This window comes from Cornus florida, unplaced genomic scaffold (assembly GCF_030987335.1).
Source record: "Cornus florida cultivar Cherokee Brave unplaced genomic scaffold, ASM3098733v1 CherokeeBrave_3.0.0_Hap2_Chr02, whole genome shotgun sequence".
NCBI lineage: Eukaryota > Viridiplantae > Streptophyta > Magnoliopsida > Cornales > Cornaceae > Cornus > Cornus florida.
This window is the reverse complement of record NW_026775572.1, coordinates 103,732,670-103,758,498: the sequence shown is the minus strand read 5'-3', so window position 1 is coordinate 103,758,498 and position 25,829 is coordinate 103,732,670. Positions and strand designations below refer to the sequence as shown.

The 25,829-nt window shown below is 35.6% G+C and overlaps 2 protein-coding genes across 2 annotated transcripts; both read left to right on the top strand.

Moving 5' to 3' along the window:
• Positions 1 to 9,637: 9,637 nt before the first annotated feature.
• Positions 9,638 to 14,347, top strand: LOC132295516 (receptor protein kinase TMK1-like). The gene is made up of 2 exons (XM_059793812.1): positions 9,638 to 12,209; positions 13,572 to 14,347. Exons 1-2 carry the CDS (start codon positions 9,875 to 9,877, stop codon positions 14,096 to 14,098), a joined length of 2,862 nt encoding a protein of 953 aa, XP_059649795.1. The 5' UTR covers positions 9,638 to 9,874; the 3' UTR covers positions 14,099 to 14,347.
• Positions 9,875 to 16,480, top strand: LOC132296583 (receptor protein kinase TMK1-like). Its single transcript, XM_059794769.1, has 3 exons — positions 9,875 to 12,209; positions 13,572 to 14,094; positions 16,351 to 16,480. Exons 1-3 carry the CDS (start codon positions 9,875 to 9,877, stop codon positions 16,478 to 16,480), a joined length of 2,988 nt encoding a protein of 995 aa, XP_059650752.1.
• Positions 16,481 to 25,829: the final 9,349 nt, after the last annotated feature.

The window sequence follows — 25,829 nt, the reverse complement described above, 5'->3', positions numbered from 1 at the left end:
ACTTTGAACTTTTGAACCGGAAAATTACAACTCGATCGGATTTGTTTTGACAACGAAATTAGCCAATTACAAAATATATTTCTCACAATCTTTACCTTTGGCAATTTCGTGACAAAACCCTAAAAACAATTCAGCAATCTACTCAAGCGGGAAAGTAAATTACAATGATTGTTAAAGGAAATAAACTGCGAAATTTTTTCTTGAATCTCATGAAGCTTTAACATATGTAGCAACTTGTAATCTGTACATTAACTCAAGCACAACTACCCGTGAAGCTTAATTAAGAAAATAAACACAAGTATAAAATAGAAAAACTGATAATGCCTGAATGTCAATGCAATTTAAATGGAATGATCAATGGTTCTCCCCCTCAATGCAAAAAGTTATCCCCCTTAATGCAAAGCAAAAAGTTCTCCCCCTTAATGCAAAAGTATCTCTCCCCCTCAATGATCAGTCTCAAAACTCTTGGTATCAGCCTCATTGAACTAGTTCAAAATGGACAGAATGTAAATTATTCTTTAAAAACTTCCAAAACTCTTTCTAAATGTTCTCACTACCCCTCAAAACTTCTTAAAGCATTGTTCTCATCATCTCGGAGTGTAGTATATCATGAACACTTGAACTTATTCAAATCCGCATCTGATCTTCAAACTTTGAACTTTTGAACCAAAAAATTACAACTCGATCGAACATGTTTTGACAATGAAATTAGCCAATTACAAAATATATATCTCACACATCGTTCGTTATTGTACTACCGATCGCACACCTGTGCACATTTTTTTGTAACTTTTTAGGAAACTTCATAAATTCATATATTTTGCATCCTAACTCCAAATCAAGTGATTTTTGAGTCTAAGTTTATTGATTTTTCATCGTTTATCCAATGGTATGCACGGTAGCATCCATTTCTATTTTAAATGACCATTTTTCCCCTAGTTTTTTTCTTTGTCCATTTTAACTCTAGCTTTAGTTTTTATTTTCTTTTCGAGTCTCGTGACTTCTTAGGAGGTCACTTTGACGACTTAGAGATGGTATTCATCTCTAGAGATCTTTTCTCTTTTATTACTTCCACATTTGGGACTCATTATCAGGTCAGTTTTTGGGTTACTCGCTGACGCACTGGGTTTTATGAAATTCGGGCCATCACAAATACCAATTGTTATGGGTTGGATGTTTCAGGATCTGACTCAAAAGCTTAACATATTACGTGGGGTTAACATTCAACCCATTTAAACTCATTTTAGTGCTCTATTCGGTAGGAAAGAAAAAAATTAGATGAAAGGGAGAAAAAAAGGGATGGATGAGACATCCCTGAGGAAGATATTGTGTATTTCTTTCTTTTTATTCGGTTGAATAGAAGATTAAAGAATAAGTTCATAATTTACTATATTCGTTAAGGGAGAAAGAAAGAAAATTTTTTAATTGTTTTTACTATTATATCCAATAATATTTATGTTGCCCAAGAATGGACTCTATAGGGCGGGTGAATAAAGTCCTTGTCTAATAATGGCAGATTTAAAATTAAATAGATGTGCAAGATGTAATTTCTATTTGACAAGTATGAGCTAAACAAAATCAGCAAATAGATATAGTAGCAAGCTGTTACTGATTTTCAGATTATGTAACTTCAATTTCTAGTAAGTAAATTGTAGTAATTGTGCAATACTAGAGATATAAATTCAGTAAGTTAATGGCACAACAATAAGGGAGATAAGGGAAAAGAATTTGCAAACATAGACACGGCAATTTTAGCGAGGTTCGGAAACTCCTACTCCTCGGCTCAAGACCCCTCTTGAGACTTCCCAATCTATTATGGCTTCTCCTTACGGGTGGAGAGCAAACCTTGTAGTGAAGCAACTCCCTTGCGTCTTCTTGCTAAGAGACACCCTCTCTTAAACTTCCTTTGGGCCAAACCAGCCCTTACAATATCCTTACTGAGAGACCACCTCTTTTAGTCTTACATAGGCTACACCAGCCCTTACAATAGCTTTGCTAAGAGAACTCATTCTCTTAGACTTACACCAGATTTGTAGATAGAATTTATAGTACAAGAAATCCTCTCAAGAATTGATACAAATCAAACCTCACACTAGAGTATATATGAAATCAAATGAAGCTCAAACTCTGAGTATGAAATGTATGAAAGATGATGAGGAAACAATCAGAACACAAGTTTTGGAAATTATCAAAACAAAAGCTCTGTTTAAGATCAAATCAAGCTAGGAACAAAAGCTCATTTGAAGATGGATTATACCAGAACAAAAGCTCTGTAAATGGTAAGTGAAACCCAGAACAAAAGCTCTATTCAAAGTTCACGAATATGGCTCTCTCTTAACTTAGTTTGCTATACAAAACTGATGAATATATATGAAGTTCATGAGATGCAATATAACCGTTATTTTGGATTATACTTGATGGGCATATCTGTATCTGGTGTAAAGGTACTCAAAATATGTATATAAAGGTCTATGTAAAGCATGGAGCAAGATTGCAGAAGTATTAAAGAAGATACACAACTCTGACACAGAAAGAATATAGACGTTGGCTATTCCTTCAGGACTTAGTCGACTTAGTTATGAACTAAGTTGGCTGGGTTGAGAAGGGAGTCGGCTCAATTATGAATTGAGTCAGTTGGATTATCAAATGACCCGGCTAAATTGAATTTTGATTTTGATGAGCCTCGGCCTAACTGAGTCGGCTGGATTCCAAACTAAGTCGGTTGAGTTGTGAATTGAAACATGATGAGCCTCGACCTAATCTAGTCGGCTGGATTGCTGACTGAGTCGGCTGAGTTGCATTATATCAGAAATTCAAGCTGTTTATGATCTGCAACAGGTATCTGTACAGGACTTCTGCAAACAACTTATTTCCATTGAAAACATTTAAGTAAATATTTACTTTAAGTTTACAATGTAAATAAGGAAGTACCCCCATTTGGATTCAATAAAAAATACTAGAAAATTGAAATCCAACTAAATCAAAATGTAGAAATTCAGTTTTAATATAAATTTGGATTTTCAACAGTTTTGGAAAAAATGAATCCTTATGTAGACCAATGTAGACTTGGTCAAAAATTCTGATAAAATCAGTTTAGGCTAGTTTAAATATAAAGAGTTATTACCAGGAAAAATTATTTTGAAATAATCATTATTTCAAAATTTTATTTTTCACACTTAGCCAAAAATACAATTTTTCATGACACGCATTCTGGGGTCTTAATGTCCGTTACCAACTCATGGTAATGAAGGATTCTCATGCCTTAATTGTTAACCAATATGAATTATATGATTGATGTGCATGGTCTTAGCATTTCTAGCACAAGTGATGAGTTCTTTCAAAGCTTATGTAAGCTTCAACTAACTCACTCTTTAGCAATGACTTCATGTGCAATTATATATGAATGAAGTGCATAGTCTATTGTTAATGAATATAGGAGCATATGAATGATGTATGATATGCATGGTCATATAGAGATGAGTTTCAAATGGATTCATAAATACCTTGACAATGAATCCTAAATACTCACCAACCTAACTACCCCTTTCTTCATGCTTTGTCCATGATCATATAGGCTTTGAGGTAGTCTTACTTTCTTGCTTTCTTAGTGTAATGACCCGGTCTTTTTCCCTCCTTTCTTTTTTCGAAGATTTCTTTTTTCGTCTTTTCCGTATTTCGTCTTTTTCCCGTTTATCATTTTTCCTTGCATAACCTCACTTGTTATGCTCGGATTTGATTCTGGTTTTGCATGCATCCATGATATTTGTTTTCCATGACATTTGTATTTTTACTTTTGTAGAAAATACATTCTAGTTGCTTACTTTTTCATAAAGGGTATGGATGCATACTTTCTAGTAAATATTCTTGATTTTTGGGGTTTTAGTGTAATTATGAAAAATAATTATTTTTCGTCTTAGGGACTATTTTGTAATTTAATTTGGAAGATATTTTCAAAAATGACGTTTTTGCAATTTTCGAAAAATGTGACAAGTGTCACACTCTCATGGTGACACTTGTTGGCATTGGGGTGGAGTAACTTGGAAGCTTAATTTCTTGACACATGGAGGGTGGAGGTTCACCCATTTGTTAGCCTATGATTGGACCACTTGTTGGCTTAGATGGTTGACAAATGTAGGCTTAGGATTAAGCCTAGGAATGAGCCTTGGATTTGTGATAAGTGTAGGCACCAAAATGAGTCTTGCATTGTGTGTGTGTAAGAGGTAGTGTAAGAGCACATAGTGAGTGGAGAAATACTAGATCCTCCACTCACCATTTTCACTTCTCCTTTATCATTTACACTTATTCTTCAAAAGCCCTAACCTAGCCACCATTGGAGAAAAGCTTGGTTAATAGCTTTCTTCTTCATTTTGGCCTCCTTCCTCTCACCTTAGACATAAAACCTTGGGAGACAAAAGTTTCATCTTGCTCTCCTCGTCATTAACCATAAACTTGTTTTCCATTTTGAGCTTGGTTGCTTGGATTATAGAGATTCAATTCTCTATTGAGATAGGGGTGGTAGTATATTTATATTTTAAGTGTTTTAAAATCCTTTGGGGTTTAATATATATTGTGTACATGCTTTTAATATGATAGTTTTGCATATTATAGGAAACCTTCACTTTTGACTTAGGGTTTATTGATATAAGCATGTATGATATGTATATACCTTGTGTAGAAGGATTACATGACCTTGTAATGTGTTAAATTATAGTTATTTCACATGTGGTAGTGATATAGAACTCTAGTAGAATTATTGATGTTATATGCGAGTTTTGTTAACTTGAATTGCTATAAATTTTGTGATGATAATTCTATACTCTTATTCTTTACCATTTGTAATTATCTTAGAAGCTTATTGCTAAAATGTTAAGATTTAGAAGACAAAGTTTATTGTTGAGACATGATTTAAATTGATAAGTTAGTGATATTATTTTGTGCATTACATCATAATGAAAACTTGTCATTGTTATGCCATTCTAAACTTGGAACCTTAAGACATGGTTTGTTTAGTTTCAAAAATACTTGTGCATGGAAGGTGGTTTACATGCCTTAAATTATGGTATTTAAGTTTTGAACTTGATATATTTTGGATTTTCTTGGGACATTGTTACAAGTGACATGGCTAGAGTTTGGCTCTAGTGCGGGAGGTATGAGTTCTCCCCAATTGAGATAGTGCGCACTAAGGTGGTCTTCCCAGTGGGTTAGTGCCCAGAATAACCGTATTGATCTTGGTTTACCCCGAGACGTGATGTTTAAGTCATCCACTAATTGATTTCGCATTCAATTCCAAGTTGGCAACCAATATTTAATTGTAATTTGTAATTTTTTCTATTTACGAATTGATGTTGTTAAGTATATCAATATTGTTATTGCATTATTATAAAATTATTTAAGTTAGCTTAAAATGATCCCTTAGAACACCTTGAATATAGACGTTAAGTGGAATGCTTCCTTGTATTCGTCTATATTGATCTTGCAATGATATTGAAACTTTAGGGTATACGCATATGCTTCTTCCTATGAGTAACTTGATACTCACCCTAGTGGTTTGGGTTGTTTTATAAGTAAGGAGACAATGTTTTTGGATGCTCATCATCCTTAGAGACTCATGAGCCATTTGAAGCATTTTTGTATAAGGACATGCACTTGTTTAGCGTGCTTTTCTTTTGGATGTTATATTTTGATTTACCATGGATGTATGGCAATTTAGAAGCTAAGATGGCTTCCTTCATGTAATGTGTATCTAAATACATTTGGAAGTGTTCATCTTGCATGTATAACATGAGGCCAAGGGCTATTAACTTGAAAGATTACAAGCATGCTTTCCTTAAAACTCAAATGTTGTCATTGTAGCTTATTTGTGAGAATTTGAGACTTAGTATGCCAAAACTTGTAAATGTATTGTAATGAGGCCATAGGCCATTGTAGCACATTTATTTTATCATATTACATACATTTGCATGCTCACCTTGGCAAACAATACCTTTCTTAATGAAACAAAAACTTAAAGTTGCACTTTGTTGAGTTTTTACCTTCTTTTGTTTCAAGGGCATTTTGGGTATTTCACAATGTATTTTTTTCATTTTTGCCCTGGTGGCCGAGTAGAAAACTCAATTTTGGGCGGGGGGTGGGGGTTGTGTTTTTCCAAAAAACGTCATCTTGGCCCTCAAAATTCCAATTTTTGCTGAAAAACCCCTGCCGCCAGTTTTCTTTACTGAACCTACTGTTTTTGCTTCGTAATCGGTTAAAAGGGGTCTCATAACTGGTTAGATGAGTGTGGGCAGTGTTGTGGGCTTCATTTTTGGCCTCCTAACCAGTTAGGAAGGCTTGGTAACCGGTTAGATGACCTAGGGTTGACTATTTTGACCTTTTTACCCCTCTTTCTTCCGTTAGCCGTATCTTCCTCATCTGGACTTCGAATCAAGTGATTCTTGAGTCTAAATTCATTAATTTTTCGTTGTTTTTCCAATGGTGTGCTCGGTAGTATCCACTTTTACCTTATAAATGATCATTTTGCCCCTAGGTTCCTTTTTGTTCGTTTTTGAAGCGTCATTTCTGTAATTGTTTTCCTTTGGGTTCCGTGACCTCATTGAGGGTCACATTAGTGTCTTAGAGACGCATTGTATCTCTAGAGACCATTGTTTCACCAATTGCTTCTGCATTTTAGATCCATTATCGGATCGTCTTTTGGTCATCACTAACGCACCGGGTTTACAAAACTTGGGCCGTGACACTTAGAGTTGCTTTCTTGCTCGTTGTGGTCGAAGTTATCTTTGGATGAACTTTGTATTTGGCTCCTTGCAACTGTAATTCTTCTTTGTATCCATTTCTTTCATTGATGTGATCTTGAATAATGGAATACTTGGAATAATCTTTATAGCTTCATTGAGGTCATTCTTTGAATGTGAATAATCTATATAACACTCAATGTAAACATTAGTCCTTAAACACCATTAATGGTTTGTTATCATCAAAACATCTAGATTGTCATTGGATGAAATCCTTAAGGTCAACAATTTATAATATTGTAATTTATAAAGTACTGTAATTTAAAACTTGTAAAATTTATGATACTATTTAATTTTGGGTAAAGTACAATGACACCCCTGAGGTTTGCCATATTGACAGTCATTTACAAGTTGGTTATTTTTTGGATAATGACACCCCCTAAAGTTTGAAAAACTTGACAAAGACACCCTATATAGCCATCTGTCATATATGACACATGGGAATCTACCAACTTGCCCTTTGGTGGATCTTTTTAATTTTATAACTTAATGAATTCGACCAATCTACCCCTCATTAACATTTGATGCAAAAAAATTGAAGTGCTGAGTTAGAGGAAAAATCTGCACAACAGTAAATAAAAAACTCATAGAAAATTCATTTAAAATCGAAACAGAGTAAACCAAAATGTTTTGGAAAGTAAACTCACGAAAGTATAAAATTGAAAATTTTGGTGATGATCCGATGTCCAGAAAGCTGTCAAATAAATTACTTAAAAACCTAATTTCAAAAAGTGAAAAATTCTAGACAACAGCTTTTGTCGTTTTTTATAAAAATATATGTTTTTCCAAAAACTACAAAACTTTTCAGAGAATAACTAGACATGCATAGGAACCTTTGTTAAAAATTTCATAGCAATCGGAATATTATAATACCTTGGCGAAATTAATTAATTTCAGCACAATAAATTAGCGATATTTTGTTGCTCATATGAACTTAAGGGTAATTTCGATATTTCAACATGTCTCATATTTTACAAACAAATTGATTTTAATATTAAGGGGAGATTTTTGTCTTTTTGAACCATTTAAGGTCTTGTTTGAATGAAAATTATGACAGTGGGTGTCATTGTCCAAAAAATAGTCAATTTGTATATGGCTATCCATATAGCAAACCTCGGGAGTGTCATTGTACTTTACCCTTTAATTTAAAACTTCTATAATAGTCCATTTATCTTCCTTCTTTTCTTCCACCTAAAGCAAGGATGTGTCATCCCTTCTATTTTTATTTCTTTCATTATAACATCTTTACCGAGCAAAGGAATTTTATTTCTTCCTTCCTATTTTGTCTTTACCCCTCTTCCTTCCTTCCTTCCTAACACAACATACATTTTACTTCCCATTCGGATATAATGTGGGACAAGACTCCTCGCTTAACACTTATGCTCTATAAGGTGCAATTTTGATTACTGATTATTCTATTTGATTATTTGAAGTTAAATCTAGGGTTTGTTTGGATTGAGGGATTTGGAAAGGAAAAAAAAAAAAAAAAGTATAGTGAAAATCATGTTTGGATAACTTTTAGTGGAGAGAAAAGAAACGATTTACAGAGATTTGAAGGGATAAATTATCACTTCAAATCCCTCATGTGCTATCCTCAAAAAATGAGAAGATTTAGAAAAATGATAGTGAGTTAGTAATATTTTCATAATTTTGAAACTACCCCTCTTACAACATTTGACTATCATCTTATAATATTTTATAAAAAGGTTAAGATAGTAATTTCATTCTTATCATTTCATTTCTTTCCTTTATCTTTTCAAATAAGAATTCTATCATATTCTTTCTTTTCTTTTATAATTTATCAAAACATAAATAAATATTATTGTTATCGTTTTTTTTTTTTTTTTTCTCTTATAACTATTGATATCATTTCATTTCTTTTCTCTCATGTTTATTCAAACCAAGCCTTAATCTAATTTGAAAAAGTTATGAATATTTGGGAAATTAATATTCTAAGATCAAAGCAAAAACAGAAGGAAATGGAGTAAATATAAAAAAAAAAAAAAAAAAAAAATTACAAATTAAACTTACTTTTTAACAGCATAGATCAATATCCAACATTTATTTGGTAGAATTTTAAAGTCCTACATTCATAATTTGGTAGAATTTTAAAGTCCTACTTTTTATGGATGTTTCCTACTAAATTCAAAACTCTAACTATTGGATTTCCGCTCCCGTAATTTTGTCATTTCTTATTGAATTATTTGCAATATTTTTAATTGATTAACTTATTATTTACATATTCACTATTTATAGTTTTCAGAGTTACACATCATTTAAATACTTTTACATAAAACTAAATATTTAAAAATATCACTTTTTTTCATGCAATATATTCATGAAAATTTTAAAATTGCTTGAATTGTTTTTAAAATAAAATTACCTTTTAACAAAAAACAAATAATATTAAAAATTACAGGTAAATTTATGTAAATTTGATTGAGACTAATTCTTCAAAATAGTATTTTTTTATTAGTTATTTTAATATGAAAAAAATATTAAATGTAATTCAATAAGAAATGATAAAATTAGAAGAAAAAAAAAATTGTAACGGTAGTTAATAACTTACTTAGTTGGAAATATTTATGAGCATAGGATTTTGTTATATTAATAGAATATTTTTAAAGAGAATGGTCCTTACAATTGAAAAATAGGACAAAATTTATTTATTTCTTAAAAAAAAAGGTAAATTGGATGTACGAATATACCCCTACAGAAAGCCAATTAAGAATAGACTGTAGAGTCCTGAGTCACCTAGGGCCACGTTTTAAAAAGTATGGCCCCACGCGCATGTGCCAACTATTTCCCTCTTCTCCCCATCAGCAAAAAATTCTCAGATTTATGCAAACCCACGCCTTTTTCCATCCCCTAGTCTCTGTCTAAATTCCATTTTCTCTCTCTAGAATCACTCGTCTCTTATATCCTTCTCTTTCCTTTCCTACCCTCAATCTCCGCCGCTCCGACAGTTAAAAAGAAAAAAATCTTTTTACATTTTCTGTGTCTAAAAGGCACATTTGAGACAAATTTTTGTACTCCTCAACCTTTGGTGATTTTCCTCTTACTTTCTCTCGGATTTTCCCGAGAAAATGAAGAAACCCTATCTGGGTTCTAGGGTTTCGGCCCTTTTCTTCGTGTTCTTTCTCTCAATCTTCGTCGCCGTTTGCTCTCAGTCCAGTTCAAACGACGCTTCAGTAATGCAGGCTCTGAAGAAGAGCCTCAACTCGCCGAGTTCACTCGACTGGACCGACTCGGATCCCTGTAACTGGAAGCAGGTTGTGTGCTCCAACGACAAACGGGTCACCCGGATCCAAATCGGACATCAGGGGCTCAAAGGGTCTCTCCCTCCGAACCTCAACAACCTCACCTCCTTGCAGGTTTTCGAAGTCATGGGCAACGAACTCACTGAGTCACTCCCGAGTTTCGCCGGGTTGGCTTCGCTCTCCAGTCTCTTGCTCAACAACAACAATTTCTCGTCAATTCCTGCAGATTTCTTCAGGGACATGTCGTCGTTGCAAGCTGTCTACCTCGACTACAACCCCTTTTCCGCATGGTCGATACCTGATAGTCTAAAAAGCGCTTCGGCCCTTCAGACTTTCTCGGCAGTTTCCGCTAATATTTCCGGGAAAATCCCAGATTTTCTCGGCGTCGACACGTTCCCAGGTTTGCAAACTTTGCATCTTTCTTTCAATAATTTCGAGGGCGGATTACCCGCGAGTTTTTCGGGTTCGTCCATTCAGTCTCTGTGGCTGAATGGTCTGAGTGATGGTTCTAAGCTCAATGGCACAATTGATGTGTTAAAGAACATGACTCAATTGACTGAAGTTTGGTTGCAATCGAATTCGTTTTCGGGTCCCATACCGGACCTTTCTGGGTTAATCGGACTGAAAACATTGAGTTTGAGAGACAATGGCTTTACGGGTCCGGTACCGGAGTCTCTGGTGGATCTTCCATCGCTCCAGACTCTGAATTTAACCAACAATATGTTACAGGGACCAACTCCAAAGTTTAAGTCTTCAGTTGGGGTTGATATGATTAATGAGACTAACAGTTTTTGCTTACCTGATCCTGGTGTTCTCTGTGATCAGAGAGTGAACACATTGCTTTCGATTTCGCAATCTGTTGGTTACCCAACTGTGTTTGCAGAGAATTGGAAGGGGAATGATCCTTGTGCTCAGTGGAAGGGGATCACATGTTCAAATGGGAGCATTACAGTTATTAATTTTCAGAAATTGGGTCTAACTGGTACAATTTCTCCCAACTTTTCATCGTTTTCATCTTTGCAAGTATTGATTCTTTCTAATAATAACCTTGGTGGTACCATCCCGAATGAGCTTACAACTTTGCCTAACCTTAAGCAATTAGATGTTTCGAATAACCAGATTTATGGTAAAATTCCATCATTTAAGAGTAATGTGCTTGTAAAAACCGATGGGAATCCGGATATTGGGAAGGATAGTGGTGTTACTCCATTACCCGGGGGGTCACCATCGGATAATACACGTGGCTCATCACCGGGCTCGCCCTCAGGTAATAGTACAAGTACTTCTGGAAGTGATGGCAAGAAGTCTTCATCTGGAGTGGTTGTGGGTTCGGTGATTGGTGCTGCTTCTCTGGTTTTCATTGTTGGGATCGGAGTTTTCTGCGTTTACAGAAATAAACGAAAGCGTCTCGGTAGAGTACAGAGTCCGAATACAGTGGTGATCCATCCTCGCCATTCGGGGTCAGACCAGGATACAGTTAAGATCACTGTTGCTGGTTCAAGCGTCAATGGTGGAACAGTGAGTGAAACTTACAGTCTTGGAAGTAGTGGGCCTAGGGACATCCAAGTTGGGAACATGGTAATTTCCATCCAAGTTTTGAAGACGGTGACTAACAACTTCAGTGAGGAGAATATATTGGGTAGAGGTGGATTTGGGACTGTTTACAAAGGTGAGTTGCATGATGGAACTAAGATTGCTGTAAAGAGGATGGAGTCAGCAGTGGTGAGTGAGAAGGGTTTGGAAGAATTCAAGTCTGAGATTGCTGTACTTACCAAGGTTCGACATAGGCATTTGGTTTCGCTCCAAGGATATTGCTTGGATGGAAATGAGAGGCTTCTTGTTTATGAGTACATGCCTCAAGGGACTCTGAGTAGGTATCTGTTTAACTGGAAGGAGGAAGGGTTGAAACCCCTTGAATGGACAAAAAGGCTGATCATTGCCTTGGATGTGGCTAGAGGTGTTGAATATCTACATAGTTTAGCCCATCAGAGCTTTGTGCATAGGGATTTGAAACCATCAAACATTCTCCTTGGAGATGATATGCGGGCTAAAGTTGCAGATTTTGGACTTGTCCGTCTTGCTCCAGATGGTCCGGATGGCAAAGCTTCAGTAGTAACAAAACTAGCAGGAACCTTTGGGTATCTCGCACCGGAGTATGCAGGTAAATTTTTTTTTTTTGTTCCCTTCTTGCTTTAGATATTGCCAATTGCACTCTTCGATTGTTTGCTTTTTAAAGTTTTTTGTGCTAAATAAAATCAGATAGCAAGTAGGAACTTTGAATTGAAATGCTTCAAAGATAAGCAGGGGAACATTAAATTAACACCAGAAAACACCATTGGTTAAGTAAAGAAAATCAGCAAAGCAAGGGGTGAACAGCAATTTTTTCCCCTCTATTCAATTTGACATTCTTCTTTATATTCAAAACTTGACTTCTAGGGATGATTGTTACTTGGCCCTTCTGAGTTTTGAAAACAGCAGGATTGAATTTATTTCACTGTTTACAATTAAGTGGTGCTTCTGTCCTGCAGAATATTATTTTCTGAGTTAATGTTTGAAGCCAACTTTACAAAATCAGGAGAAAAGAAGATATTTCCCTATGACCAATATGGGATATATAATCATGCTCCATATTAGATTACTTTGCTTATTCTCTCTTTGGTATGTGCCTCTGGATTATTCATACAAACAGCATACTTTTTCCTTTTCATAAGCTTAAATTGAAGTTGCAACCTTTAATACCTCAACTTGTACATGTGACTAATGTGGCCTTCTATTGCTATGTTTTGACTACATTGCATTGGACCCTCCCTGTTTTGAGAAACTTAACTTCGGAAAATGTTATTTAATATATGGTTAAATGAATTTAATTCATTTGCTTGATGTTGAATATGGTCACACGTGCTCTTAAAAATTTCGAAGAATCTTTGCTTCATTAAGACTAATATATTACTGAAATCGAGTCAATAGAAAAGTTCAGCTGACAGGGCGCGGGCCCTACTCCGTATTTACCAGCATTTCTATGGGCAGCTAGACGAATAGCTTCTTAGTCTTTGGTGGCCAGGTCTCCTACAAGATATCCAGGATCTTCTGCTGTCCTGTCAAAGGAAAAGATCACCACCAAAAATCAGACCGTCATTTCGGTACAACGAGGAGGAGTTTACTATGGTCAGTGCAGTGAGATTCGTGGAACTAATCATGCCTTTACGCGTGCGCCCGGAAACATAAGCCTATATTCTTTTGGAGCAGGATAGTTGTGGAGTTTTTGTGCTTCATTTTCTGATCATTCTCAATTAGAAGCTCTTTTAGAAGATGAATTCACTTTTTTTTTTTCTCTGTTTTAAGCACCGTGCATGGTATATGCTTTATTGACCTTTGGGTTACACATCATTTTTTTTTACTGTTTCTAGTTGATACGGAGTAATATATTAGATTTGAGCTCGAAGGATGTTTTTATAATTTTGTTTTAATCATTAAATGAATCCTGCTCTTGACTCTAAGACCCAAAATTTGTGTTGCTGAGCAGCAATGGGCAGAGTGACTACCAAGGTTGATGTGTTCGCCTTCGGAGTAATTTTAATGGAGCTGATTACCGGAAGAAAGGCTCTAGATGAAACCCAGCAGGAGGACACTATTCATCTTGTTGCATATTTCCGTAGAATACACAACAACAAAGACTCGTTCGAAAAGGCCATCGATCCCACAATCCACCTTGATGACGAGATCCGTGCCAGTGTTAACATTGTGGCTGAGCTTGCTGGCCACTGCAGTGCAAGAGAACCCTATCAGAGGCCTGACATGAGTCACGCAGTCAATGTGCTTTCATCTCTTGCCGAGCTCTGGAAACCATCCGACCCTGATGCCGAGGACATGTATGGGATCGACTTCGATATGTCATTACCTCAGGCAGTCAAGAAATGGCAGGCTCTCGAAGGAATGAGTGGTGTGGATGGTTCTTCGTCTTACTTTGGCAGTGCCGATAATACCCAAACTAGCATACCTACCCGACCTCCTGGCTTTGCAGATTCCTTTGCATCCGCAGATGGACGGTGAGATTTAGTGATCGAACAAAGAAGATGATCTGACAGTGCAAGTGGTGTTGTTAATTGCTCCCGAGAGGTTTGGTTTGTTCATTCTTTCTGCTTATTTCATGCTTTTCTTCTTTATCTTTCTTGCAAGGTTTGTTCCTTTTTCTTTTTCCATACTTTGTTGAAGCTGCTGCTCTTTTCCTTTTTCTTTGTAGTTTGGACAGCTAAGTTATCTTATAACTCTTGAAGATTCAAATAGATAAGAGTTCATGTATGTGTTATTTGTGTTTCATATTTCTGGGTTATTACTAAAATGCTTCCAACCTCCATAGGCTGTTAGTTTCCTACTCGTTTTCCCCCTTTTATTAGCAATTAAATGAGGTCATTTGCAGCATGTACTGAACTCGAAGGGGATAGTGTAATGGCAAAGACTCGCATCCAATCTTGGAGGTCGGGCATTCCAATCTTATAGAGGTCACTGTCAGAGAATTTTCTTGATCATTGTCCGGTGTGGGACGGGACTATGTGTCCGGTGGTGAATTATAGGATGCTTGAGAGCTCCGACAACACCACTGTTGTAAAAAATAAAAATAAAAAATTGTTATCTTTTGATGCATTGTGTGTGTTTAGCATCATCATAACATGTGTGCCCATATGTTGTGAAGACATTGGGCTACACAGGCAGAGAAAAAGGGGGTCCCATTTATGATGACGTGGAATGAATTATGTCAACCATAAACATATTCAATTGCTAAATGAGAAAAAAACAATTTTGATTTCATAGAATTGGGGTCACGAAGGCTAGATTGAGATATTCATTTCAAATTGGAACCGGGAATGACGCCAAAAGATTAAGACACTCCTGGTCCTGGTTACAGCTCATCCGCATTCCTTAATGTCTGATAAAAATCTACCTATATATATATATATATTGTCCCTTGTTTCTATAGGATATGTATTTATTTTTATGTTTTTGGTGACAAGTGTGTGATGAGGAATGGTTTGCCGGATTATGTGTTTTTTGGTAACCAGCTGGATTAGTGGGTGTTGAATATTCTCCAAACTCGAGAGTGATTACGTGGGTACCTCTCATGTCTCATTCTCTCTCTATATTACTATAATATGTATATGTGGCGGATTTGGTGCCGATTATTTACCATCTTAATTGTTGACTACCCACTTATTCAATCACATAATGTTTCTGGATCTTATTTTAGTCTTTTTAAGAGTGTCCCCATTTTAAGGTCCAACAGACCCGCCATAGCTCTACATTAACTACGTAATACAATTATGATAATGCCCTTTGTCTGCCTCCCCCCACCTATATATATATATATATGAGTTAGGACATGTTTGTTTCTTTTGTGTGTATATATATATACACACACACACACACTTATTGCTAGGCTTATATTCCAGATTACCAAATTTAGGGATTCCAAATGGATGTAAATAAGAACACAACTTGAATGATAGTGAGATTTCATCCCCAATCTTTGATATAACTATTAAATGAGCTTCCAACTTCTAGATTTTTAAAAATATCACCCTTGTCTGGCTGCCATTTGCTCTAATAATTCCATTCAAGAGAGAAGTAATAAATAAATAAATAAAATCGGTGAAATTTTATATAACTTGTGTGTGGGTGAGGACTTGGATTTTCACAAATGGCCATAACATCCAAGCGCCTCCTTAGAGATTACCCTTCGTGTCTTTACGATCAGGTTATAAAGAGTCGTGATCTTTGCCACGTTTCTCTAATTTTGTTTATTTATTTTTGTTGTTGTAGACATTTTTTTGGGCGGATGCCAACAAAACATTGAGATCCAACGAAAGACAAAATGGAGGAAAACATACATAAAACACAAGATATACATGATTCATCCAAAATTTGGGTTATGTAATCCGAGTTATATTCACGGATGAGAGGAGATTCCATTATAGCTAAGATCATATACACAAACTCCTGCTCCATGGTATGGATTTAGATACTTGAGCCTGTATTCAACCTTACACGAGACTCCCTCTCGCCCTATCAAACGCGTAATTACGGGTAACCCACCCCATCAACTCCAAGCTACATCTCTCTTAATTCATCTCTCTCAAGAATAACCTATTGTAGGTGCAGAAATTTAACACCAAAAAACTTAAAGATAAATACAAAAACTATGGCAAAAGAATTATGACTGAACTTAAACAAACTTAACAAAAGAAATATAGGTAGGTGAAATCGATGCATTTTCTCTTCTCATTGATTTTTTATTTATCTGTTCACAGAGCTTTTCTTGGGGCCGTTATTGACGGTTTTGGATGTGGGCATTCATGGTCCCTTATTTCCTGTGATTTCCTTCATGACAGGCATTATGGGTTGTTGAATGCATTTGTACTGGGCCACGTTCTGGGCTGAGCTCTTCTGCTTGGTCTGACTTGAATGTTTTGGTGCTTTTCTTGGTGGGCTTTTGATTGTATTGGGCTCCTGGGCTGGTTTAATAAATTTTTGAGGCAAATTTTTGAGGGGGTATTCTAACTGATGTCTGTTTAATAAATTTTTGAGGCAAATTTTTGGACCAAATTACCCCTTAGCATCACAACACATGTACACGCACGCACCTTCTAATTGTATCTCGTGGAGCAGCGACAGAGAATAGTGAAGAACCCACCAACTAGATTTTAAGTAATGTCATGCTGTATATATATCTCCTCTTTGACTATTTTTATTCCAAAAAACTCCCCTCAACTATCAGAGGGGGTAACAAATTCAACTAGACCTTTACTAAGGATGCAACATGACTAAAGTATCCATTAGGCAAAAAAACTATTTTCTCTCCTTTTCAATTCTGAGTTTGTTGGTGGAAAAAAATTAAAAAAAATTTGAGTTTGCTTTCTTTTATCATTCCTCTCTCTAATTGGGCTAGGGTTCATAATCATCTCATATAACTAAAGAAATTGTTGACTGATCTATGTTTGCAACTTCCAGATAAATTATTTCAATGTGTTTTGCTCCCTCTTGATCAATATTTTTTTAGGATTTTTTCTTTATGATTGATCTGGACGTTGTTTTTTTTTTTTTTTTTTTTTTTTTTTTTTTTTTTTGGGGTTTGGGTTATACGTTTTTAGTTATTTATTTATTTTCATTTGGTGATCTATTTGGTATCAATGTTGATGAAAGTATCAGTTTTCAAAAGGAGAAAAAGTCTGATTGTTTTCTTTTTTTCATTCCTCCATACTTACATATGTATATTAATACTATGTACAGGATACTCACAAATTCAATTTTTTGTTTCTTGTATGTCTTCATTTAGTTGATAGAAACAAAATATAGATTACTGATTTTGTTTCCAATTTTTATTATTATTATTATTTATTTTTTTTATTGTTATTCCTTTTTCTTCGGCCTGATTCAATTTCATAGAAAACTAAACCAATGTGAGCAAATCACACCCCTCTTTTGCTTCTTCTGAAAAAAAAAAAAATAAATAAATAAATAAAAAATAAAATCACACCCATATAAGTATTTTTTAATTTTGTATTCAATATGTATCTTGGTCAACTTATAATTACCTTTTTGGTAATTACTCATTGGAGAAGTGTTTTCCTTCTCATTCTTTATTTTGATGGAAAGTAGAATTGTATTACTAAAAGGAAAACTAGTCCTCTCTTTGCCCTTATAAAAGTGCATATACTCTATCAATTATGTACGATTAATGATACAATACGTAAAATTTTTATGTGTGCAGAAGGCCAAGAGAGAGAAACCAGTTTCTACCTTTGTCTGTTGATCAAAGATCTCGACATTGAACTTGATCTCAACAAGATTTGCTATCATGGTTGAAGATATTTATATCTAACTATATTTATTTATGCATTATAGATATGTGAAAATTATGAAGTTCTAAGATTATGAAATTTATGTAAATTTGTAATTAATGACTTAATACGGAATAAATTAAAGTTTACATGTGATATAACTTTGTTAAATGCATTGTATTAGAACTATAGTTTTATTCTATTTAATTGCTTCAAACACTACCAATTGGTCTTAATGGGTTTTGGCTTTTGTGTACTAAGTTGTGGGGATTTTTTGAAATAAAAATAGTTAAGGTGGGTTTAGTAGAAAAGAGTAAAAAGAGTAAAATTAGAGGGGGTTTTTCAGACTTTGCCCCATAAAAAAAATCAAGATGAGGCCCATCCATCACTTTCAGCAAGGCAAAATCCATTTACAGAAATGAAGTGAACCACACCGGTGGTTTATAACATCTTCACCGACAGCTCGCCGTTGGCTGTTCCTCTCTGCCGGTGGGGTTCTTCATTACTCTCGGACGTTCCAGCTACTGCCACCGGCCCGCCGTTATTCATCGCGTTCCCAGACCCACGGTTTAACTCACTGCCGGCGAGTTCCTTGCTCGACGGATGGTCCGTTCTGTTTTCTTCACTGCCGGACATCTCGCTCGACGCCGGTGAGAACGGCTTGGCCAAAATATTAATCTGTTCACGTCGTCGACAAGCATGGCCTTGGCTTTGAGAGACAACACATTTGGCGTCATCGTCTTACGAGGAGAGCTCGGAAATGGCGCGCCAGGAGGATAGCTTTTCCCGCCGATCCAGATGATGTTTACATGTTTATGAAATTAAGAAAAAACTGTTTCAATCGATTGGGTATTAAAAAAAAAAAAAATTCTCCAGAGAAGTGCAAAAATAGTTCATATATCAATACATCAAATTTGTAAACACTTAACAGTCTATACAAATTTACAAACCCTTCCCTTTCAAAAATGATACATATATAGTCTGATGGCTATATGTGTGTGTGTATGTGAACTACAAATAATTGCGATCTATTTCCGCCTGCCGTATAAATAAACGGAAACAGAGGAGCCGGCTCGTAGCAGAATGGAGCCGCCGGGTGCTGCCATTTCTCGAACGCCATCGGCTTCTCTGGCTCAATCACACGATGATTACTCTGTTCCTTCTTCGATTCCTCCTTGTTTGCAGTCGAAGAACTCATCTCCACCGTCTGATCTTTTTATTTTGGGGACGACGGTGATGTGACCATTGATTAAAAAAAAAAAAAAAAATGATCTTCTCTTTTTCTTTCTATTTCGAGTGAGTTTTACAGAGAGTAGAGAGAGAAGGGGTGGGCTGTGGTGATTTGGGGTGGAGGTTGCTGTTAACCCTAAAGGTCATTCAAAGACCACCTAATGATTTTGATAATTAGAAAAAAAGTATTTTCGGACTAATATTTACATTGAGCATGCATAGCAAAATGATCAAATACGCAAAGTAATTACATCCAAGCAAACAAGATAAAAATACCATTTCAAGAGAAATTAAGTTTACCTTAAGCACAAAGCAATCATGTTTCGACTTAAAGAAAAAGGGGTAGATAGATTGGTGAGTAATTAGAATTTTTGTTAAAGTAATTTATGAATTAATTTGAAACTCATATCTATAGGCACATACACTTACTTCAAATACATCTTCATAAGATCTTGCATTTTAAAAGAAAAATCAAAATTTCCTATATCTTAGACATTGTAACCAGTTAGGAAGGTCTTTCTAAATGAGTAAGTGAATGGGCAGAACACTCATATTGTGAAATCCATCTTGTAACCGGTTAGGAAACATTATCTAACCGAGTATATGAACAAAGCAGAAAGCACGACCTGATGAACAACATCTTAGAATTGGTTAGAAGGTTGGTTCTAACCGAGTAAATCAACGCACAGAATGATGCATCCAATTATGACCTTTCATAACCGGTTAGGAGAACCTATGTAACTGTTTACCTTCTCTTAAATAGAATACCATTTTTCTATAGCCAATGTTGTAACCGGTTAGGAAGCCTTCTGTACTCGAGTAGTTGGTCTAAAACTGAAAAGGTCTTCTAACTGATGTAACCGGTTAGGAAGAATCCTATAACCGATTAGATAAGATCCAATCTCATTCTCTCGAGTACTTTAAAGGAGCTAAGACAGATCTGAACTTCAGTATTTATTGCTCCAACGGTTACTTACTCATTTAATGCTCCGCAACCAACTCCAATAGTTATATTTGAGCATTTAATGCACTTCATCTTCCTCTTCACTTTATATAAGAGCATGCATTAAAGAAGATAAGTGTGTCGTTGAGAGAATATTTGAAATATCATTCAAGAGCATTTACTCTAGCAATTATTCATTCAATCATATTAGACTTGAGCTTCATTTGATTCATTTATTACTCTAGTCTCGTGAGCTTATATTTGTATATCTATCTTGAGAGAGATTCAATCTTGTATTTCAACTACAAACTTATCTACAAAGTTGTAAGGGATTGGTGTGACCCAAAAAGAAGCCTAGAAGAAGGGTGTTCTTTTAGCAAGAAAGGGAAGCAAAGGCTTACTTCATGTGCAGGTTTGCTCTCCATCATTAAGGAGAAGCTTTAGTGGATTAGGAAGTTTCAAGAGGGATCTTGAGCCGCTCCGAGTTATTGTTTACAATCTCTTATCCCTATCTCTCTTACATTTATGTTTTGAATTATTTATCTACCATAATTGCTTATTGGATATTTATTGATTAGAAGTTAAATTTGTAAATTTGAAAAATTGCCCATTGACTCTATTCACACCCCTCTAGAGTCAATTAGTGAATAACAGTTACGATTTGGGGGTGGAGGTTGCGGCGGAAAGAGATAAGGGGTGGAGGTCGGCGGAGAGTGGAGAGACATAGAAGGGTTGGACGGAGGTGGATTGTGGTGGCAGTGGTGGAGGTTGGTTATGGTGGTGACAGTGGGATGGAAGAGATCAAGAGGTTAAAGAAAGAGTAGAAAGAAAAAAAAAACTGTTGACGAGAGGGCAATTTTGTCCAAAAAAATTAGTTAGAGATGGATGTCAGTTAAAATGCCCCCCTTAATACAGTTGAGGGGGGTTTCTTGCGAAACATATTCATAAGGGAGGTTTATTGCAAGAGAGTGATAGTCAAGGGGAGTTTATTGCAATTCACCCTTATGATAATGCCGTTTGTCTGCCTGCCCCCACCTATATATATATATATAGACACACATATACAAAAGAAAAAAAGAAACAAACATGTCCTAACTCAAATATATATATATATATATATATACATACTTATTGCTAGGCTTATATTCCAGATTACCAAATTTAGGGATTACAAATTGATGTAAATAAGAACACAACTTGAATGGTGCGATTTCGTCATCAGTCTCTGATTTAACTATTAAATCAGGATTTTTTAAAATATCACCCTTGTCTGGCTTCCATTTGCTCTAATAATTCCATTCAAGAGAAAAGTAATAAATAAATAAATAAAATTGGTGAAATTTTATATAACTTGTGTATGGGTGAGGACTTAGATTTTCACAAATGGCCATAGCATCCAAACGCCTCCTTTTCCTTAAAGGTTACCCTCTGTGTCTTTACGATTAGGCTATTTTTAAGGTTGTAATGAGTCACGATGTTTGCTGTTTGTTTCTTTAATTTTGTTTATTTATTTTTGTTGTTGTAGACATTTTTGTTAGGGGAGGATGCCAACAAAACATTATGTTGGTCCTAAGTGAGGTTTGCCCTATTAATGTCAAATGCATGTCAAAAGGGTATATGTTTATACATTCTGATATTGGTATCTATCATAGGGGTATTTCAGTCTTTACATTTATGTGTGTGAATGTATTACACTTCTTCAATATGCTGTAATACACCATAGTGTTCATATTCTAGTTCATATACACATACAACTATTGCAGTAGTACATATCCTTTATGAGGGCATTCCTAGTATTTCATTGATATTTCTGGTGTAATAAAGGACTCACAGTATTGTACCACATGCACAGTGGTTCTAGTGAGAGAGGCTCATGACAGAAATACAATCTCTTGGCTGTATATATCAGTATTGTACATTATCCTTTGAGGGCAAAAAAAAGGGTGTATGTTAGTGTTAAGCTGAGTGTTGTATAGGGGCAGTTTGGTCCATTCACAGTATATAATGTCAGAATATTTCCCTATCTATGATTTGCTGATGATGGAATATACTTATCCATTCTAGGGCAACAATGAGACTCATATATAAATGCTGTTATAGCAGCCTGCAGAAGAGTGTGCACAAGAGTGAGCTTAAAAGGAACCTTTGAGCTGAAATGAGCAAATGAATGTAAGGGCCTCGAGAACTAAAAGTCTAGAATGATTTCTGAGAGATTCCTTGAGGATTTGAGCAGTATTGATCTCTGTAATCAACATGAAAAAGGTGCAAATTCATTAAAGAAGACAGCCTGCAGTTTTCTGGTGCAAGAAGGAGGTTGCAGAGGTCCAAAATAGTTGTGGTTATTTATGGGGTTAGAACAAGGCTCAAGCAAGTGTGGTTAGTGATTTTACATCTGCTGAAGAGGTTCACAGATCAACATTTAAGCTGGTGTAAGTATTCATATCGCAAGCTCATTCAATTCAGATTTTCTAGTGCATAGTTGCTGTCATGAGCTTGTAGCTGAGATATCTTGATCCTACATGAACTACCAATTAATGAGCATTCTTATGATGTTGAATTAAGACTATACAATCTAATGTTTAAGACAGAAAAGTGGTCTAAAGTGTATTGAGCTTCTAAACCCTTGTGAATTAGGGTTTTAAGCCTAAACAGGCTGGCCTTGTGAAGTGAGTGTGTGTTAACTTGCTATTATTGTGTTGATAATCACTCAAGCAAGTTACACTAAGTGAATTAAGGTTGATGGAAACAATTACAGACCAGAGCATCCTTAAATTTACATATTTGCCCTCAATTTACTTATGTCTGTAGAAATTTAGCTGAGACATGTTTTAAGTGGCTAAACCTTTTATTCTAATGTTTACATCATTGTGTTAGACATCTGAGCTTCTATGCAAAGATGATTCAAGACTATGAGAGCATAGTTCAGGCCTGAGACACTGCAGAATTATATTTATACCCTCAGTACAGAGACTTTCCTGTTGTAGCAAACTAGAACCTGCAGTGAGCGATTTGGCTACTGTGTTTAAGCTACATTGTTCTATCATTGCTTGTATAACTTGATTATCCAATTGAGCAAGTTTTATATATTGAGTTGAAGCTGTGGGAGTCATTGGTTGAGTGAGAAGTTGAAGTATTTTGAGCTTTGGTTGCTATACCTTTGAAAGCTTATGTTTAGCTTGTAATTTGCTGAACTGAACATGAAATGTCTATATCTTGCTATATTTGTATATATCAACTATTGAGCAAGATTGTCTAGCTATTTCAAGACTGTGGGAAGCCAGTTCAAACTTAGCTTCATGTGGGATTTTGTGTTCTTATATTGTTATACCTTGCTGGTTTCACCGAGTTTATCTCTTAAGCAAGTGTATATTAGCTATATGGAGTTGTGGAAGGCAATTGCAGTTCATTCCTGAAGCTGCATTGTGAAGTGACACTTTTACCCTTGGATATAGGGTTTAAGCCTATTGGGAGCTGTTCTTGTGTTACCTTCCTAATCTAATTGAGTATTCCATACAAGTAAGTGTATTTGGCTGAGACATGGCTGTAGGAATCTAGTTTGATTATCAAGTGAAGCTGCATTATGTTTTGAAAGATTTATCCTATTGATTGCAGAGAAGTGTAAACTAAGGTTTCTTCTATTGTGCGCTTTGAACTGTGTATCCATTCTTATATTGTGTAACAACTTAAGTAAATTCTAATTGGTGTGTTGACACCTCCATTCTTTTGTTAAGAGAGCTGTGAGAGCTCATTGAGTCCAAGCAAGGGTGCTTAGGACAGGGGGAGTGCATGGGTGCACTGGGTTGAGCTAGTTTGTGTGTAGAGGTTGTGAAAAATAGTGTCTTTATTAGTATAAGGTGTGTACATAGAGTGAGACAGTTGAGTGTGTAACTACTTGCGTACAACTGGTGGAGCTTATTATTGGCTGAGGCCAAGAACCAAGGTTTTTCCCTATTGAGTGGGTTTCCTTGTATACCTTGTGTTCCTATGGTTTGGTTAACTTCATTGGTGATATCAATTATGTTCAACATGTTTGTACTCAAGTGAAAAAGAGAAAGAATACTCTTAGACCAATTCAACCCCCCTTTCTTGGTCTAACAATTGGTATCAGAGCCTTGGTGTGCATAACCAAGGCATTAATAAGCCTGCAGAAAAGGTCTTGGTGCAAGATGGAAGGTCAGTGTGTTAATGATGCACCCTGGTTTGATGGTAGATGTTATGTGTTTTGGAAGATCAAGATAGAGGTCTATCGTATGTCACAATCATATGATGTGTGGTACATTACCACTAAGGGAGTGACAGTATTAAATGAAGAAGTTATGTTAAATGATGCAAAGGGAAGACAAACACTTTTTAGTGGTCTTAATTTCCAGGATCTTATTAAAGTTAAAGATTACAAATCATCCTAGGATGTGTGGGACACTCTTGGGGCATTCTATTATCTCAATGAAGATTATGAAGCATCTCAGATAGTTAATGTGGAAGGAACTATTACTATCAATCAGTAGACCAAGGTTTTAGCTCAAAGAGATGAGGTTGAGCAAAGGTCTTGTATTGAATCTTTCAAGACTAACCTTTTAATCTTGCCTTTTTTTTCACTCATTATTTTCAGCATGATGAAGGCTATGTCAAAGAAAAGTGATGTTGAACAAGTTTATGATAATGAGGGTGACTGTATTGCAAAGAAACTCACAAGTCTCAGACACAAGAAGAATAAAGTTCACTCTAAGTTTGTTAGACTTGAAAGTGACAAGGAACCCTCCATTTTTTTCTATTTCTCACAGATTGTATTCTATACATTCAGGTCAACAGATTCTTTGAGAGGTCATAGGAAGTGCATAAATATGTACTTGAGGTGTGTAACCTTTCCTACTGCAAAAAGGGAATCATTGAAGCTTCAAGAAGGTTGGAAGAATATCATTCTCAGAAGATCTCTCAAGCATACTCATAGTGCTACTAATAATCCACATATTTTCCTAAGGTATGACGGACCCTACCTCACTACTATTTCACTAAATCATTCTAGAATCCCATTAGTTTTTGTTATGAACAAATGTGAAATACACCGGTTTCTCGAATACAAAGATAAGAAACACTCCATTAAGCTCAAAATGATAAAACCATATTTGTAGGTCTGTTCCAAAAATATGCTAGAGTTCTCAACCCCCAGGATCTATAACTTAAGTGACAATTGGAATTGGAGTGAAGTCTATAATCAATGCTTCACCAAAGGAAACTTAAGATATGCAAGGATAAAAGATGGTCACTTAAGAATCATCACTACTGTTGAAATAAGGTTGCTCATTGAAGATAAGATTGATCAATCTTGGGAAGCTGTCCTGAAAGAAGATTGAAGAATGAAAAGATCTCTTTCATTTACTAAATGTCATCTTAAAAGTTCTTCAAAGCTTCCATCTCTCAGAGACAAATTGGTTCATTATTCAGATGAAGAAATGCCTAAAATAATGTAGTACAATCTCAAGTTCCTTGAAGATAATGATTTTGGTCTCCTCTCAGATTCTCAGCTCTCCATTCACACAAATGTTGCTACTTAGCATCTGTGGTTAAGATGTTCTCTTGATATCACAAGAAGTTCTCTTGTTGAAGGCTTAAGACCACCTCCACTTAGAGACAAGGTTCCTCATGGCACAAAGGCTGAGACACATCTAATTTGATACCTTGCAAATGCAGAATACAGGTTTTCTCTAATACTCTCATTACAGTGAGTTTTGGTATCTCATTCTTCTTGACAACTTATGTTTTCTTGTTTATGACTTTG

Excerpts from the sequence above, each read along its gene's own strand:
- LOC132296583 (XM_059794769.1), top strand. The coding sequence starts at position 9,875 with ATGAAGAAACCCTATCTGGGTTCTAGGGTTTCGGCCCTTTTCTTCGTG. Across the intron at positions 12,210-13,571 it reads TCTCGCACCGGAGTATGCAG|CAATGGGCAGAGTGACTACC; the intron begins GTAAATTTTTTT and ends GTTGCTGAGCAG. Across the intron at positions 14,095-16,350 it reads TTTGCATCCGCAGATGGACG|AGCTTTTCTTGGGGCCGTTA; the intron begins GTGAGATTTAGT and ends ATCTGTTCACAG.
- LOC132295516 (XM_059793812.1), top strand. The coding sequence starts at position 9,875 with ATGAAGAAACCCTATCTGGGTTCTAGGGTTTCGGCCCTTTTCTTCGTG. Across the intron at positions 12,210-13,571 it reads TCTCGCACCGGAGTATGCAG|CAATGGGCAGAGTGACTACC; the intron begins GTAAATTTTTTT and ends GTTGCTGAGCAG.